The 17,178-nt window shown below is 48.4% G+C and overlaps 1 protein-coding gene across 9 annotated transcripts in view; it reads left to right on the forward strand.

The window, feature by feature from the left end:
- huwe1 (HECT, UBA and WWE domain containing E3 ubiquitin protein ligase 1) overlaps positions 1-17,178 on the forward strand; it is a 262,886-nt gene that overhangs the window by 20,968 nt on the left and 224,740 nt on the right. For all 9 annotated transcript variants that reach the window (XM_072487894.1, XM_072487901.1, XM_072487897.1 and 6 more), the window contains exons 11-15: positions 460-551; positions 1,327-1,547; positions 15,229-15,286; positions 15,871-16,047; positions 16,754-16,999. In XM_072487894.1, the coding sequence (XP_072343995.1) occupies positions 460-551; positions 1,327-1,547; positions 15,229-15,286; positions 15,871-16,047; positions 16,754-16,999 (794 nt within the window). The remainder of the gene's footprint in view (positions 1-459; positions 552-1,326; positions 1,548-15,228; positions 15,287-15,870; positions 16,048-16,753; positions 17,000-17,178) is intronic.

The raw sequence follows: 17,178 nt of genomic DNA on the forward strand, positions 1-17,178 counted from the left end.
CTCGCACTTTGATTTCAACCTGCTTGCGCGGCAGGCAGATTATTTAGAAAATACTTGGTGGGCATCTTGCATTGTAAGCAGAGTCTTACAAATGAGAGGCAAGACTTTGAGGAGTGAAATGAAGAAACATTTCTACACACAAAAGGTGGTAGGTGTTTGGAACTCTCTTCCCCAAACGGCAATCGATGTCGGGTCAGCTGTCAAATTTGAAGTATGAGCGACACGAGTTTTGTTAACCAGAGATATTAAGGGCTATGGGGAAATAGCAGGGATTTGGAGTTGGGTTGCGAATTGTGGAGCAGGCTCGAGGTGGCTGAATGTCCCCTTCCTGTTCCTATCTTGGTGTTGCAAGGATACACACCAAGAAGGAGGAACAGCAAAACTGTTCAGCCACCTTCTGCCGGGAATAATAAAGTGACCTCACCAAATAATTCTCTGGTGCTGTTTCCGCCTGTACAGGTGACACTGCATCCAACCTTGGCAGTGCCGTGGACGAACTGATGAGACATCAGCCAACTCTGAAGACCGACGCCACCGCAGCAATCATAAAGGTGCGTGACCGCGTGTGCATCCAGTCCCGCCAAAGAGCAGACTTCCTATGGAGAGTAATCAGCTAGCCAGCAAGGGTATTTGATGAGTAGATCTCGAGCAAGCAAAGAGGGTCGTGGGTCATGTGAATCACTCCCTGTTCCAGTATTGCTGTGGGATGTGTTGAGGGAAAAAGGCTACAATCCCTCCAAAGTAGGATAAATCGGTTCCTGAACTTGTTTGCGCCCTTCCCTGCAAGGACTTTACACGGGATTGCTTGATGTAAGGACGATGATGTGCACTCGGCACTCGCTGAATGTTAATGCATTGGGATACATACGTAATTAAAGTTTGATCTTTGTGATAGGGTAGTTTTCGTTTGTTATTGTTCATTACATGCTTTGCAGTGAATTGTTTCCACGCTTGTTTAAAGATGAACCCGAGTTCAGGTTCTCAAAGCTGCCGTGGTGAGATTTAAGCACTTGCTCTCTGTTAGTCCAGTCTTCAGGGTCGAGAGTCCCGGCAACGCACCCTCTCCTGACTGCTATCCAATGTCACCACTCCTACCTGTGTTATTGTGGATTGCATGTACGTTGTTGTCTGGTAATGACATGGTCCGACCCGAGTGCGATTCTCCCGTATTTTTGAACAGCCTGACGGAATCTTGCGTTGAGGTTAATGGTTAAGGGCACCTGGGTGCGGTCAGGGAAGCTACAATCGCTGGGATCAGTGCCATCAGGAGAGGGAGGGAAGAGGTTGTTTTCTTCTAACCTAACTCAGCCCCATTCTGCTCTGCAGTTGCTCGAAGAAATCTGCAACCTGGGAAGAGACCCAAAGTACATCTGCCAGAAACCTTCCATCCAGAAAGCAGACGGGACTGCTAGCGCCCCACCACCTCGTTCCAATCATGCTGCTGAGGAGGCATCCAGTGAGGATGAGGAGGAGGAGGAAGTTCAGGCTATGCAGAGCTTCAGCAGCAGCATGGCTGTTCAGCAGAGTGACCCTGAGCCCAACCAGCAGTGAGTCATTACTGAGATTCCTTTTAGGGTGGTAACTTTTACCTGTGGCTGTACAGAAATGTCTCGGGGTGGCTCGCCCGGGGCTGTACAGAAACGTCTCGGGGTGGCTCGCCCGGGGCTGTACAGAAATGTCTCGGGGTGGCTCGCACGGGGCTGTACAGAAACGTCTGAGGGAGGTTCGCACATGGGGTTGTGCAGAAACGTCTCAGGGAGGCTCGTGCATGGGGCTGTACAGAAAAGTCTCTGGGTGACTCGCACGGGGCTGTACAGAAACGTCTCTGGGTGGCTCGCACAGGGGCTGTACAGAAACGTCTCTGGGTGTCTCGCACGGGGCTGTACAGAAACGTCTGGGGGAAGCTCATACGGGGCTGTACAGAAACGTCTCGGGGTGGCGCGCACGGGACTGTACAGAAACGTCTCGGGGTGGCTCATACGGGGCTGTACAGAAACGTCTCGGGGTGGCGCGCACGGGACTGTACAGAAACGTGTCCGGGTGGCTCACGGGGCTGTACAGAAACGTCTCGGGGAAGCTCGCGCAGGGGCTGTTACTTGACACCTCGACTACATTGAACAGTCGGCCAATTATTGCCGTCAGTCTTATATTTCCCATTTTAAAAAAACCAGGACAGGACTTGGTATTTAGTTGGAAAAGTGACACCAAATAGGGGCTATAAAGCTGGTAACATACAGGAAATGTGAGGAGGAGGTTCCACAGTATATCGGCATTGGTGTGATTGGGTTAGGAGTGACGACTCTGTTGTGACTCTCGATTTCAGCACTGTGAGGGTCGAGATAAAGGAAAGTCTAGGTCTCTCGCAATGTCACTGAAAGTGAAAGAAAACAAATCCACTTCCATTTCAGACACAAAATTCCCTCTTTGTACAGTCCCCATCAAACATTCCCAGGACAGGTACAGCACGGGGTTAGATACAGAGTAAAGCTCCCTCTACACTGTCCCCATCAAACACTCCCAGGACAGGTACAGCACGGGGTTAGATACAGAGTAAAGCTCCCTCTACACTGTCCCCATCAAACACTCCCAGGACAGGTACAGCACGGGGTTAGATACAGAGTAAAGCTCCCTCTACACTGTCCCCATCAAACACTCCCAGGGGTACAGCACGGGGTTAGATACAGAGTAAAGCTCCCTCTACACTGTCCCCATCAAACACTCCCAGGGGTACAGCACGGGGTTATATGCTGAGTAAACCTCCCTTAGAATGGAGGATGAAATTTGGATATATTTCCGAAGAAACATCTTTAACCCAGGGAACGGTGGGAATGTGGAACTCGCTCTCACACAGTCCAGTTCAAGGTGGTGCTTTATGAGACAGAAAGCATGCGAGGGATATGTTTCCTGCGAGGGAGGTTGGTTTAGGGGAGGCTCACCTAGCAACTCGCTAATTGAGCCAAATGGTTTGTCTCTGAGCTGTAAAACCCGATCTAATACTACCGGAGTGAGTTCATCAAAACGGGGCCTGAGAAAGAAGGCTGTTGGATGATGTAAGAATCTGAATTGCTCTCCTTCGGGTGGGATGTTGGGGCGTATATGCACGTTATAGGTGACATGGCACTAACTGGGTGAGGCTAGGGAAGACCTCCCAATGCCCAGGCCAAGATTTAACCCAATTCAACACCATCAGCAAAAGGTATTCGCTTACTTAGAATCGTATATGACACAGAAAGAGACCCATAGTTTGTGCTGGCTGGAAAAAAACAACCCACTTTCCAAGACTTGATCCGCAGCCCTGCAGATTACGGCACTTGAGGTGCAGGTAAACAAATTGAGGGGTTCTGCCTCTGCTCCCCTTTCAGGCGGTGAGTTTTAGAACCCCTCCCAGGGTGAAACATACATCATTCAACTCCCCTGTAATCTTTTGACCAATCACTTCGAGTTTGTGAACCCCCCCAAGCCACTGACCTCTCTGCTAAAGTAAAGAGGCCAATTCCCATCCACTCCATCCAAGCTCCACAATTTTGTAGGCTACCATCAAATCTCCCCTTGGCCGCCTCTGTTCCGAGGAGATCAACCCCAACCAATCCGCCCTTTCCGCAAAACCTCAACTTTCCAGCCCTGGGTAGCAACATCCTTGTAAATCTCCCTCTTCACACTCCCTAATGCAATGACATCCTTTCTGTAAAGAGGTGACCAGAACTGCGCACAGTACTCCAGTTGTGGCTTAATTTTTACATGTGCCGCCTTAACCATCTAACGCACGGCTGTGGCAGAGGGATTGAATGCTTGTGGAAGGGGTAGCAGTCAAGCACGTTGCTTTGTCCTGGATGGTATTGAGTTTCTTGAGTGTTGTTGGAGCTGCACTCATCCAGGTAAGTGGGGAGTATTCCATTATACTCCTGACTTGTGCCTTGTAGATGGTGGGCAGACTTTTGGGCATGGCGGGGGCTGGAAAACAAACCCCCTGATTTTTTTTTTTTTTTTCAAAGGATGCAGCGAGAACTGAAATCATCAGCTGAAGTCCTTAGCAGAAATGTTGCATTGAATGGCAAAGCACAATTAGCATCTTACATGATAGCTTACCGCGTAGCTAAAGAGAAAATGGCCCGTGTAGCAGAGAGATTAATTCTTCCTGCAGCATTAGACCATGGCTCACACGGTCCTAGGTGAGAGTTAGCTGAAAAACTGAAATGCATCCTGCTTAGTGATAACACAGTGGCTTGCTGAATTGCAGAGAATTGAGAAGTACAACTTAATTCTCGCTTAAACTCACCACAGGAGTTCTCAAAACAGCGAGATGAAAGTAAAGATGTTTCAAATTGTGCAACCGTGCTAGTTTGCGTTAGGTATGTTTGGCACACAGGGAAGCACGGTGGTGCAGTGGTTAGCACTGCTGCCTACTGCACTGAGGACCTGGGTTCGATCCCGGCCCGGGTCACTGTCCATGTGGAGTTTGCACATTCTCCTCGTGTCTGCGTGGGCCTCACCCCACAACCCAAAGATGTGCAGGGTAGATGGATTGGCCATGCTAAATTGCCCCTTGATTGGGGGAAATAAAAAAGAATTGGGTACTCTAAATTTATTTTTAAAAAGGTATGTTGGCACAATGAATTTGTTGTCAACCAGCATAGCAAATCTACATTACCAACCAGCACGACTGGCTCACAGATCTTTGAAGCATTGAATAGTTACATGTTTGGAAAGTGCGGACTCGACTGGGTTCATTGCAGAGGAGTCACAAGCGATGGGCAGCTAACATGATTGAGAAGAGCAGTGGAGTTATAGTAAGGATCAAGTTGGTCAGGACATTGGAATTATTGCTTTATTCACCATGAGGCATTGGCAGCGAAAGGAATTCCATTCGATCTTGAAGTGGTGTTGAAAGGAATTGGGATAGTCGTGAATTTCATTAAACGCAGCACACGCAATACCAGGCTTTTTGAGGCTCTGTTCTGATACGGCGACTGAGCGCACACATTTATTGTTCCACACACAGATAGGTTCGCTGCTTTTCAGAGTTTGCAAACTGAGGTATGAAATCCACACTTTCCTCCTTCAGAAATCGTCTTTTCTGGCTGATTTGTTTGGTGATGAAACTTGGATGCTCACTGTCCTTTTCAATTCTAAACAAATTGAATCTCAAATTGCAAGGGAAGGATGGTGATTGCTTTCAGCACTGTGAAGAAATAAATGCTTTCCAAAAGTCATTGAAAGTTTGGCAAATAAAAGTCAAACCTACTACATATTTCCCACACTGCTACGGTACATGGAAGAAAATGGTGTTAGTAAGGGAACCGTCACTAGTCTGGCAAGCCTTATTGAGTTGCATCTGGCTGCACTGATTAAGAGGTTTTGTCGCTACTTTCCAGAGGAGATGTTTAACACCTTGAATGAGAAGAGTTGGGCGAAACATCCCTTTGTGTTTGAGATCCCAGAGTCACTTATTAACTTACAGCTGACTCCAAAGGATGAGACTGTGCTGCACCTGATCTGTGACAGCACATTGAAAACACACAAATCCATGAGGTCAGCGTTCTAGAGTGGTGTTTCCCAGGAGTATCCAGTGCTGAGTAAAACCAGCATTTTATTGCGATATTACCCTTCATGACGACCTACGTGTGCGAGGTTGGATTTTCCATTTTCACAAATTTGAAGACGGCACAAAGGAACCAGCTGAACTCTGCATCTGATACATGCATTGCCCCCTCCTCCTGTGAACCTGAGTGGAGTGAATTTGTGAAGACTAAGCAGGCTCGCCTGTCACATTAAAGGCAGGCAAATGTGCCGTGAGTCGCAAAGATTGGCCGGTTGGCAAAAGTGGGTCCTGTGGGGAAAAAGTTTGGAAAAAAAACACTGGTTTAAATTGTATCTGTAGGCATCCATTTTCTCTTGGCTTGACCTTGTTTTACCTACATCTCCTCTCCGACCATCCTCCATCCCCTGCATCCAGCAGTCCGCTGCCCTCAAACTCCCTGCCGAAACCTCCCTCCCTTTCTTGTGAAGTCTGTCTCCAGCCTCAATAACACTTGAAATCATGTTGACCTCTTGCTGCCATAGGTTGAGCATAACATGGGGACTGAAGGCCAAGTTTGCAGTTGGAGTTTATCTCGCTGAGAAGCGAAGTGACAGAATTGTTACTGTGCAGAAGGAGGCCATTTGGCCCACCGTGTCTGTTGCCGCCTCTCCAAACAATCATCGTGTCTCAGTGCCGTTCCCCCTTTTCCCTGTAACCTCCTGCACATTGTTTCTATTCCAATAATCACCCTCTCGAACGCCTCGATTGAACTTGCGTCCACCACACAGACAGCACATTCCAGATTCCAACCGCTCACTGGCTGAAAAAGCATTTCCTCGCGTTGCATTTACCACTTTTGCAAACCACCTTCTTCCCTCTGAGGAGAACAGTCCTAACCTCTCCAAACTATCCTCAGAACTGAAGTTTTTCATCCCTGGAACCATTCTTGTCAACCTCTTCTGCACTCTGTCCAATGAGTTCACATTCTTCCTATAGTGTCGTACCCAGAACTATACAAGTCCAGCTGAGGATAATTGGTGTCTTGCATAAGTTCAGCATAACCCCCTTGCTCATGCACTCTATGCCCCTATTAATAAAGCCTATGATACTTTGTTTTATTAACTGCTCTCTCCACCTATCCTGCTAACTTCAATTGTCGCCGGACCCCCTTAAGAATTTTGCTTCTTATTTTGTATGGCCTCTTCATATCCGTTCTACCAAAATGAATCACCTCACAGAAAGGGAGATAAATGTAGCTAAACCTCAATGTTCAGTGTTTTAGGAGCACCGTCCTTCTGAAGGTCAGTTACATTGCCCGATGATTGCTGGTAGCTTCCTTTCAAGAAAATAAACAGCTTTTTTCTCCTTCCTAGAATCCCTACAGTACAGAAGGAGGCCATTTGGCCCATCGAGCCTGCACCGACCCTCCGAACGTGCGCCCCACCCATGCTTAATCCCCAGACCCATCCTGTAATCCCATTTAAGGGGCAATTTAGCGTGGCCAATCCACCTAACCTGCACATCTTTGGACTTTGTGAGGAAACCGGAGCACCCGGGCGAACCCATGCAGACACGCGGAGAACTGGCAAACTCCACTGTTATGAGCGAGGCTTTTTCAGAACCCCAAAATGTGTCATGGAGTTCAACCAACCTCTCCCTTTAATGGATTTGTTGCTTTTCCTAGCACACGGCTTGTTCCCTAGGAGTGGGATTACAATTATGGACACGTGGGTTTTTAAACACAAAACACTGTTTATTCCATGAACTCAACTTAACATCTTAAATAAACATTGGATCTCTTAACACCCCTTACTTCAAAGATAATTCAGAAAATATTGCAACAGTAAATAATTCCTTAAAATGTTCCTTCAAACTTCCAAGAGACTTAACACCTTTAAACAAAATCACATCAGGTTAAAGGATATATATATATTTTCTGTAGAATGGCAGAGATATATTAGCTTTGTTGACTTCAGCTCCAGCACCTTGCTTTCTTCCTGCAAACTCTCTGGAAACACACAGACACACCCAAGCTGTTGACTCAAACTGGCTTTCTACTTTTAAACTGCTCACAGCAAAACAGCCAGGCACTTTTAAACTGCTCACAGCAAAACAGCCAGGCACTTTTTAAACTAACTGCAGCTCTTTCAAAACTGAAACTTAAAAACCTGCAAACACAGACTGCAAAATGGCTGAACTGAGCTGAGCCCCACCCACTCTCTGACATCACTGTTTTCATAAAGGTACATTGCTTAAACATCCATGTCTTAAAAATACTCTCACATGACACCACACAGTGGCCTGAAGTGGGAATTGAACCTGGCTCCCTAGTGCTGTGAGACAGCAGTGCTGGATGGTGCGAGTTGGATTTGTTAGGGCCCTGCCTTTTAGCAGTGGCAGACAACTCATTCAGTACATACTGCTACCTCTGAAGAGTCTTTACACATTTTTCTGAATGTCTCTCTCTCTCTCTCTCCCGCCCTTTCTCTCTGTCAGGAGTTTGGCTTTGCTTCTTGTTGAATTTTTGGCAAATGCTCCCAAGTCATCTCTGAACCTGTGCCAGAAGCAGTGCTTTGGAAAGGAAAGGCAGCGCCTCCAGTTCCCAGCTTTGGACTGTTAACCCTCTAACTACCAGAGTGCTGACTCCCGCAGTGGCAGTGGGGTGGGCTAAGGCGACAAAAAACCCTCCGTTTCATTTCGGCTGCTGAGAGAGGAGGGTTGTCTCCTGTCAATACAAAATGGCTGTTTGCGCGTGCGCACTGGTCCACATGGAAGTCACTGTTCAGCCGCAAAGCAGTTAATGTCCGATTGCACACAAGATATAAATCTGTTGCACGCAGAATATAAATCTGTCACAATATGTTCCAGGCAAACAAGATGGTGGGCCCTAACGCATTTAGTATTGAGTGATTGGGACAGACTTGGTTCAAGATCCAACTGAAATCGCAAAAGGAGAAACTTAACACAAATGCCAAATGCTATATTACTGAAAGTGTAAATCTAACGGGGTGAGTTACGGTGGCATCGCAAGTAGCCTGTGGAGAATGACCACGAATTGAACATCTAAATAGATCGATGCAACAGCTCGAAACGCTGTAAGGGCCCCACCACCCCACGCTCGCTACCACCCAACTCCCTCTGCTCCTTTGCCCACTCCAGGAGTCATACCTGCGCTTAAAGAGGAAACGTGGCAGAGAAATACAAGAGCTGTGAATACGCAGCTTCGGCAGAATCCGCAGTCCTTTTAAACGCGTTAGCATCAGGGGATCACAACCTACAGCCCCCCCATAAGCTCCTTATCCTCGTGTACCTGTTCAAATCCACCTGAATTATTGCCAAATCTAATTTCTCCCGTATTTTTTGCCAATGACCTATCCACCCCGGAGGGGATGTTTTTTTATTTTCTCTGCTCCGTCAAAGCCTCTCATAACCTTAACCTCTACTCGGAGGTCACGGCATAACCTCTGTTCCGATGGACAATCCAAACTTGTCCAATCTTTCCTCAGAACTGAAGTCTCTGCTTCCAGGGAAACTATCTCTGTACCCTTTAAATTCGTGCTCAGACTGGTCGGCAATACTGCCAGGTCCCTGAGGATCCGTTATGTACGGTTGCAAAAGAAAGAGTTTCTACAGCGACGTTTGCAACTGCAAGGCTGGCGAAGTACTTTCAAAACCACAACCCTAGTCATTGTTGTGATGTTAGGGAATGGAGCAATCAGTTAGCACACAGCTGTCTACAAGATGCACTGCAGCAAGTCACCAAGGCTTCTTCGACAACACCTTCCAAACCTGCAGCCTCTCGCCCCGAGAAAGAAGAGGGCAGCCATGCCTGGTAACAGCACCTGCAAGTTCTTCTCTGAATCGCCCAACGTCCTGACTAGGAGCTCTGCTGGCCATTCTTTCGCTGCTGCTGGGTCAAAATGCTGGAAGCACTGTGGGTGTACCTACACCACACAGATTGCAGCGGTTCACAAAGGCGGCTCACCCACCACCTTCTCACGGGACAATTGGGGATGGGCAATAGATGCTGGGCCTGAGCCAGCAACGTTCACATCGCGTAAAAGAAAACGGCAAGCTCCCGCCCACCGAATTCCTACAGTGCAGAAGGAGGCCATTCAGCTCATCGCATCTGCACCGATCCTCTGAAAGAGCATCTGGCCTAGGCCCACTGCCCAACCCTATATCCCAACCCCACCTAACCTGCACATATTTGGACTGTGGGAGGAAATGGAGCACACAGAGGAAACTCACGGAGACACTGGGGGACTGTGCACACTCTGCACGCATAGCCACCCAAGGCCAGAATTGAACCCAGGTCCCTGCTGCTGTGAGGCAGCAGTGCCCCACAGTAGCTGTACAATGCATAATCCTAGGAACATCAGTGCCCTGGGGCTGGAGGTCAATGCTGTTGCAGATACTGCCACTGCACTGGTTGAGCTGTAACTCCCACAATGGCTTGTGCTGCAGCAGGGGCAGAAACTGAGAATATTCAGTTCTTCTGTGAACTCGTAGACGGTGCCGATATAGAACAAGTGTCGACTACCCAGAGGTCAAGGTTGTCATTGTTGCAGAGGTATTTTTTTGGTGTTTTTTTTTAGACGGAGGGAACTACAGAGCAAGTATCAAGCACACAAGGTGTGCAGCATCTTCATCCAGCACAGATAGAACTTTGCAAGCACCCCAGCCCCTTCCTGAGGACCTTAAAGCCTAAATCGGAAGTTAGCGATCAGCAGTGATCATTTTTTAAATCATTACTGGAACTAGTTTGTTTCATTTTCATTTTCCAAAGATGTCTTGCTGAAATAATAAGATTTGAATGTTTTGAAGCACCAATGCTCTGAATTGGGTAATTTTAAATTTGCATTTGTCCCCGCTCCCTTCTGGAACCTCTGAACAGATACAGAAGACGTCAGCAATCGTGATTTATTTGTCCTCTTCCCCCTCTAACAGAAGCTCACGTGCTGGTCCCTGGCCCTGGTTGGTCAACCAAAAGATTTTGGATGAGATTTGAGTACGGGTGATACTGGGGTCCCTCAGTCGACGACCCCTACCCCCTCTTTTCTAGAGGAAACATACGTTGAGGTTTGGATCTTTGGCCCGATAGTGTGTTCAATGTGACTTGAGAAGTGATCAAAAAATTATTGATGTCACCATAGAGCTCTTGAGGGTCAGTACTCACCGCCAGGGAACCCCTATTGTCTCTTGTCAGTCCCACTCCCATCATTATTGATTGTCCCTTCACTGGTTTCCAGGTTACACGCTTTGGAAATCCTTCCCTAAACCTTGCCATGCGTGTCTCTGCTAAGACTGCTCCTTATAATCCTGACCTCTTTGACCAAACAATCCAAATTACTCCTCCGTCCCTTTGTCAGTATTGTCAGTTTACACAAGTGTGAAGTGGCTTGGGGTGTTTTCACCAAGTTATTAAAATAGTGTCATGTGAGAATATCTTTAAGAAATGGGTGTTTACTACTGCAGTGATATCAGAGAGTGGGTGGAGCTGGGCTGTCTGTCAGCTTTTTACTTTCGTTTAGGCTGTTTGCTGCAGGGTGTGTTTTAGTTTTGTTTTCTGTGTTGGAGCATAAGCCAGTCAGAGCAGGTGTACTGTTGATCTCTCTGCCATGAAAAGACTATTTAGTGTCATTTGGTGAATTCAGAATTATAAAAGTTTTCACTAGTGAATGTAAATCTAATGTGCTTCTGTTAAAGGTGTTTCTTCTGTCTTCTGGATGTTGTTTGGGAAGTTATTAAGCATTACTTAGTGTTGTATTCTTTGGGGTTGTATTTGAATTGATGGTTGCTAAGATGTTCACTATGTTTTAAAACTGTTAACTTGAGTTCATAGAATAAACATTGTTTTGCTTTAAAAAAATACTTTTCCATTTCTGCTGTCCCACACCTGTAGAGTGGGCCGTGTGCTCCCCATTACCACAATCTATTAAAAGTAGTGGGTCAGGTGAACTTCTTTAAACCCTGGCAATATGAATGCAAGTGGTTTTACAAAGCAATGCTTTTGGTTGTCATGTGGACGTCGGTCCATTTGTTGCCAAGCCTACCGAGGTTCTTGGCCCCAGGCCCGGCTGTTTTCCTGGCATTGTGTACCCGAGGTGCCAGCCCCCTTTCACACTCCCTTGGATCTCTCTCTGCCCATCGCACACCTTGCAGAGTGATGCCTCGCTGGACTTTTTAAATCCTTCTCGAGTGGAGGAACTGGAATTGCTTGCCAGAGCGAAAGACCGCCTCCATGTCAATGATCACAAACAGTTAAGCCCCACCAGCCGGCCATCTCCTGACATTTCAGCCTGAATAAGCCTAGTTTCTGAAAGGGACCGCCTAGCATTTATTTGGGCTCAGATCAAAGGCTGTGGTACGATTCACGCCGGCGCAGTGGAAGCTCGTTGCAGTTGTGTTGTGAGACCGTGCCACTGGCCAATCTTACCTTGCCTGTGCACTAACAGAGGGAGGCTCGAGGCAGCCGGTGTGCAAACACGTATTTTGTCTGCGCTTTTCCTTTGGTTTTGTTGCCTTTCCGCCACTCATCGGTTTTTGACCAATGCAGAAACGGTTATGGAGGAGTAGAACCTCAGGTGGTCGCGGAGGACCTAACCCCGTACTTGGTGACGCAAATCTATCGGAAGGAGGGACTTAAAAGCAAATTACTGCGGATGCTGGAATCTGAAACGAAAGAGAAAATGCTGGAAAATCTCAACAGTTCTGGCCGCAGCTGTAGGGAGAGAAAAGAGCGAACGTTTCGAGTCTGACGACTCTTTGTCAAAGGAAGGAGGGGGTTGCCGCTAGTGGAGGGAACAGGCGCATTGCAATGGTGACGCAGGCAGAGGCTTTGGGCCAATTTGCTCGCGAGGTGAAAATAAGCCATGGGTGTCTCCCACTGTGCCGACCCTCCAATCCGAGGATTTTGCTTCCTCGCCACCCCCTAGAGACAATGAACCCCAAATGCAGGGATGCTCGCTGCAGTTATACGTCTGAAATTACCTCGGCGGCGGGGGGGGGGGCAGCTGAAAGATTCATGGTTGTTCACCTCCAGCAGCCCTGTCGCCATTTTGATGGCAGCCCGCTTGCCCCTCCAGATTAAGAGTGAGTATGTTGCTTTTGTGTCTCATTTTTGTGTGGTTTCCACGAGTGCTCAGAGCACTTGCCAAAAGCATGTTGTCTTCATTTGAAAAAGAAAGCTCTGATATTTTCTGCAGGGGCGCACTGATTGTTAACCCCTATGCTGCTATCCGATTTCTCTACAGTAATTCTCTATGGTAATAATTGCTGGAATATTTTAAGGATTAAGAGAGGCGACTTCAGATCCTTCTGGTGTCTTTCAGTCACCCGCTGTAAGCCCCCAGGGATCAATCGACCTCTGGGCCAAATGCAGAACAGACAAAAACTCTAGTTCACACTTTATTCATTATAAATGCCCAGCCATGGTCTTAACTCAGTGTCACCTACACGAGGCAGAGAGTCTCTATCTCTGTAACTTGCTCCATCCCCGGCAAACCTCCCTATCTCTGTAACCTTCTCCAGCCCCTACACCCCTCCCTATCTGTAACCTCCTCCAGCCCCTACAACCCTCCCTATCTCTGAAATCTTGCCCTATCTCTGTAACCTCCCCCATTCCTGACAACCCTCCCTATCTCTGAAATCTTGCCCCATCTCTGTAACCTCCTCCACCCCCGACAACCCTCCCTATCTATGTATCTTTTCCAGCCCAAAAAACTCTCCCTATCTCTGTAACTTCCTCTAGCCCCAGTAACCCTCCCTATCTCTAACCTCCTCCATACAGACAACCCTCCCGATCTGTGTAACCTCCTCCAGCCTCTACAACCCTCCCTATCTCTGTAATCTCCTCCATCCCCTGCAACCCTCCCTATCTCGGTAACCTCCTCCAGCCCCTACAACCCTCCCTATCTCTGAAATCTTGCCCTATCTCTGTAACCTCCTCCATTCCCGACAACCCTCCCTATCTCTGAAATCTTGCCCCATCTCTGTAACTTCCTCCACCCCCGACAACCCTCCCTATCTATGTATCTTTTCCAGCCCAAAAAACTCTCCCTATCTCTGTAACTTCCTCTAGCCCCAGTAACCCTCCCTATCTCTAACCTCCTCCATACCGACAACCCTCCCGATCTGTGTAACCTCCTCCAGCCTCTACAACCCTCCCTATCTCTGTAATCTCCTCCATCCCCTGCAACCCTGCCTATCTCTGTCACTCCCTCCAGCCCCTACAATCCTCCCTATCTCTCTAACCTCCTCCAGCCCCTACAACCCTCCCTATCTCTCTAACCTCCTCCAGCCCCAATAACCCTCCCAGTGTCTGTAGCCTCCTCCGTACCGGCAACGCTCCCTACCTCTGTAACCTCCTCCAGCCCCTACACCCCTCCCTATCTCTAACCTCCTCCAGTCCCCTACAACTCTCGCTATCTCTGTAACCGTCTCCAGGCTGTATGACCCTCCCTATCACTGGAACCTCCTCTAGCTCCCACACCCCTCCCTATCTCTAACTTCCGGATGTCTGCGCTTCTCCAATTCCGGCCACCTGAACATTCCCCGATTCCCAACGCTCCACAATTGGCGGCTGTGCTTTCAACTGCCCGGGGAGGCCCGAAGTTGTAGAATTCCTTCCGAAACCTCTCCACATTTCCAGGAGCTCCTTAAAACCTGCTGCTTTGACCAAGCTTCTTGTCAGCTGTTCCTAAACATAGGAACAGGAGGAGGCCATTCGGCCCATCGAGTCCACTCCACCACTTAGTGAGATCAGGATGAACTGATGTGGTGATCCTCACGTTCCCCATAACCCTCGATTCCCTCACTGACTAAAATTCTGTCTCTCTCGGCCTTGAAAATAGTTGTTGGTCAGCCTCTCTGCAGTACAGAATGCCACCGATTCACTCCCCTCTGAGGGAAGAATTTCCTCCTCATCTCTGTGTCAAATGGGGGCTCCCCATACTCTTGAGATTCTGCCCTCTGGTCCCAGACTCTCCCACAAGGTGTTCCTAAAGCACGTGCCTCAGTGTCAAACATTACACTTCCCACCCCTTGCAAAACAATACGCATTACAGCCTCATCACTATGTCAGGATATATATATATATATATATGTCTGTCAGTGACAAGCTGTTAAAAATTTGTATGAATCAAAGGTTTGAGCTGGTTTACCTTTTAGTTTATTAATTTAACATATGGAGAGTTCGGACAAAGCTGAGAATTTGAAGAGGTGAATTATTAAAGGTGGGTCAGAATTATGCGGTGTTTTGGTAGCGCACGTAAGGACAAACTGTTTCACGTGGCAGAGAAGGCAGTAAAGGAGGGGGCACAGGTTTGAGGTGACCAGCGAAATAACCAGGGGGTGACATGATTAACATCGGCGGAAAGGGTGATGGCAGCAGATTGAGTAATAACTTTCCAAAGGAAAGTTAATACCTATATGAAGGTGGGGAAACGGCGACAGCCAAAGGGGGCAAGAGCAGGAGAATGGAACTGCTTGGATCGTCCCAGATGGAAGGCTGAATTCCCTCCATTGCCGTGAGCCTCGAGCTGCATCTGTACAGTGAGAGCGGCTCAAACTATCACTACTCAGTGGCCATTTCCAACGAAGCCCCTCAGACTGTCAGGGATTCTCGCAGAGCGGTGGCAGAGCCTGCCTTGGTCCTTTCAAATGTCGTTCATCTCCAAAATACCCTTTTCTTCTTTGTGCATTGTCAGGGTGGTTGGCACAGAGGAGAGGATACCGATCCCACTGATGGATTATATACTGAACGTGGTAAGTGAGCTGTTCAACTCAAAACCAATGTATATTTTGATGCAAAGGCGAATTATACAGAGGCAAGCAAATCTACCTGCTTTATACATGCACTGCGCCAACAAAAATATAAATGGAATTGCTTCTACAGTACTGTACCCCAGTGTTATACAGAGACAGACCCGTCCCCACCAGTATTGTACCTCAGTGTTATACAGTGACAGACCCATCCCCACCAGTATTGTACCGCAGTGTTATACAGTGACAGACCCGTCCCCACCAGTACTGTGCCCCAGTGTTATACAGTGACAGACCCGTCCCCACAGTATTGTGCCTCAGTGTTATACAGTGACAGACCCGTTCCCACCAGTACCTCTACCATCTAGAAGATCAAGGGCAGCAGATGCATGGGAGTACCATGCCCTGCAAGTTCCCGTGCAAAGCACGTGCATCATCCTGACTTGGAAATTTATTGCCCGTTCCTTTCCTGTCGCTGGGTCAAAATCCTGGAACTCCTTCCTTAATGGTAGCAAGGTGTATGCTTGTGTTCACCCCCTTTAGTCAGATGTCCCCCTAACCATTGTGTCTCTCTTTCTGTTGAAAAGATGAAGTTTGTCGAGTCGATCCTGAGCAACAACACGACAGATGACCACTGCCAAGAGTTTGTGACACAGAAGGGTCTGCAGCCACTTGTGTGCATCCTGGGCCTTCCAAACCTTCCCATTGACTTCCCCACCTCTGCTGCCTGTCAGGCCGTCGCAGGCGTTTGCAAGTCCATTCTGGTGGGTGCCATGCGATTGACGGCAATCTCTTGAGAGGGTCAAGAAAAGCATTCTTTCAAAATCTGCTTATGGTTGGGCAGCCCCCAGGAAGGGGCGCAATGTCGAGGAGCGGGAACAGCCGGGGGGAGCACAACACTTGCGGGGGCATTGGCAGCCCCCAAGAACGCCACACTGGAGTTTGCTGTGCTGATGGGGCGACAGGGGCTGCCCTGAGGGAGGGGTGCAATGTAGGGGAGCAGGAGCAGTCCTCAGGGGTGGGTGGGGGGGGGGCGAGGCACAGGCAGCCCCTGGAAAGGGGGGGGTTGGGGTGGGGCAGGGGGAAGTGAGGAGGGCAGCGTGGGGGAGGGGCATGGTGGTGCAGTGTGATTGGTGAGTTCTCTTCAGTGTCCTCACAAACCTCGATCCCTCAACTAACATAACTAAATTACTTGGTAATTTAATCCCTGTTTGTGGGAGTTGACTATGTTTAAATTGACTTAATTTCCGATTGTACAGTACTTTATAAACAAAAAAAATACTTAATTCGCTGTAAAGTGTTCTTGCACTTTCTGAAGTTGCAATGCCACCTGTTTCTTTGAGATGTTGGTGCTTAGTTTAACTGCTTCCCTTAAGTCGGATGCTTAGCCAGTCCATTTTGTATCGAGCACATCATCACCTGGAACATAACGCAAATCTAATCCACCTTTTCCGTACCATGTTCATCCAGACACTCTCTCACGAACTGAAGGTGCTGCAGGAAGGTCTCGTTCAGCTGGACACCATCCTGTCGTCGTTGGAGCCCCTGCACCGGCCCATCGACACCCCCGGTGGCTCCGTCCTCCTGCGGGAGTTGGCAAACGCCGGCAACGTGGCTGATGCCACCCTCTCGGCCCAGGCCACGCCGCTGCTGCACGCTCTCACTGCCGCGCACGCCTACATCATGATGTTTGTGCACACCTGCAGGGTGGGACAGGTAAGGGTTGAAAGATTCTGGAAAGCGGTCCGCTCGCCAGGCCGTGTCTGCGGAGCGTGATGACATCAAAGGTTGAGGTTAATGGCTCTGATGAGAAGCTGAGTTGACTGGTCTCACACTCGTGCTCTCCTTGCTGTCTCGCTTGTTCGTTCCCTGTCGCTCGCCTGCGTCCCTGTATG

Source organism: Scyliorhinus torazame, chromosome 22 (assembly GCF_047496885.1).
Source record: "Scyliorhinus torazame isolate Kashiwa2021f chromosome 22, sScyTor2.1, whole genome shotgun sequence".
NCBI classification, from domain to species: domain Eukaryota; kingdom Metazoa; phylum Chordata; class Chondrichthyes; order Carcharhiniformes; family Scyliorhinidae; genus Scyliorhinus; species Scyliorhinus torazame.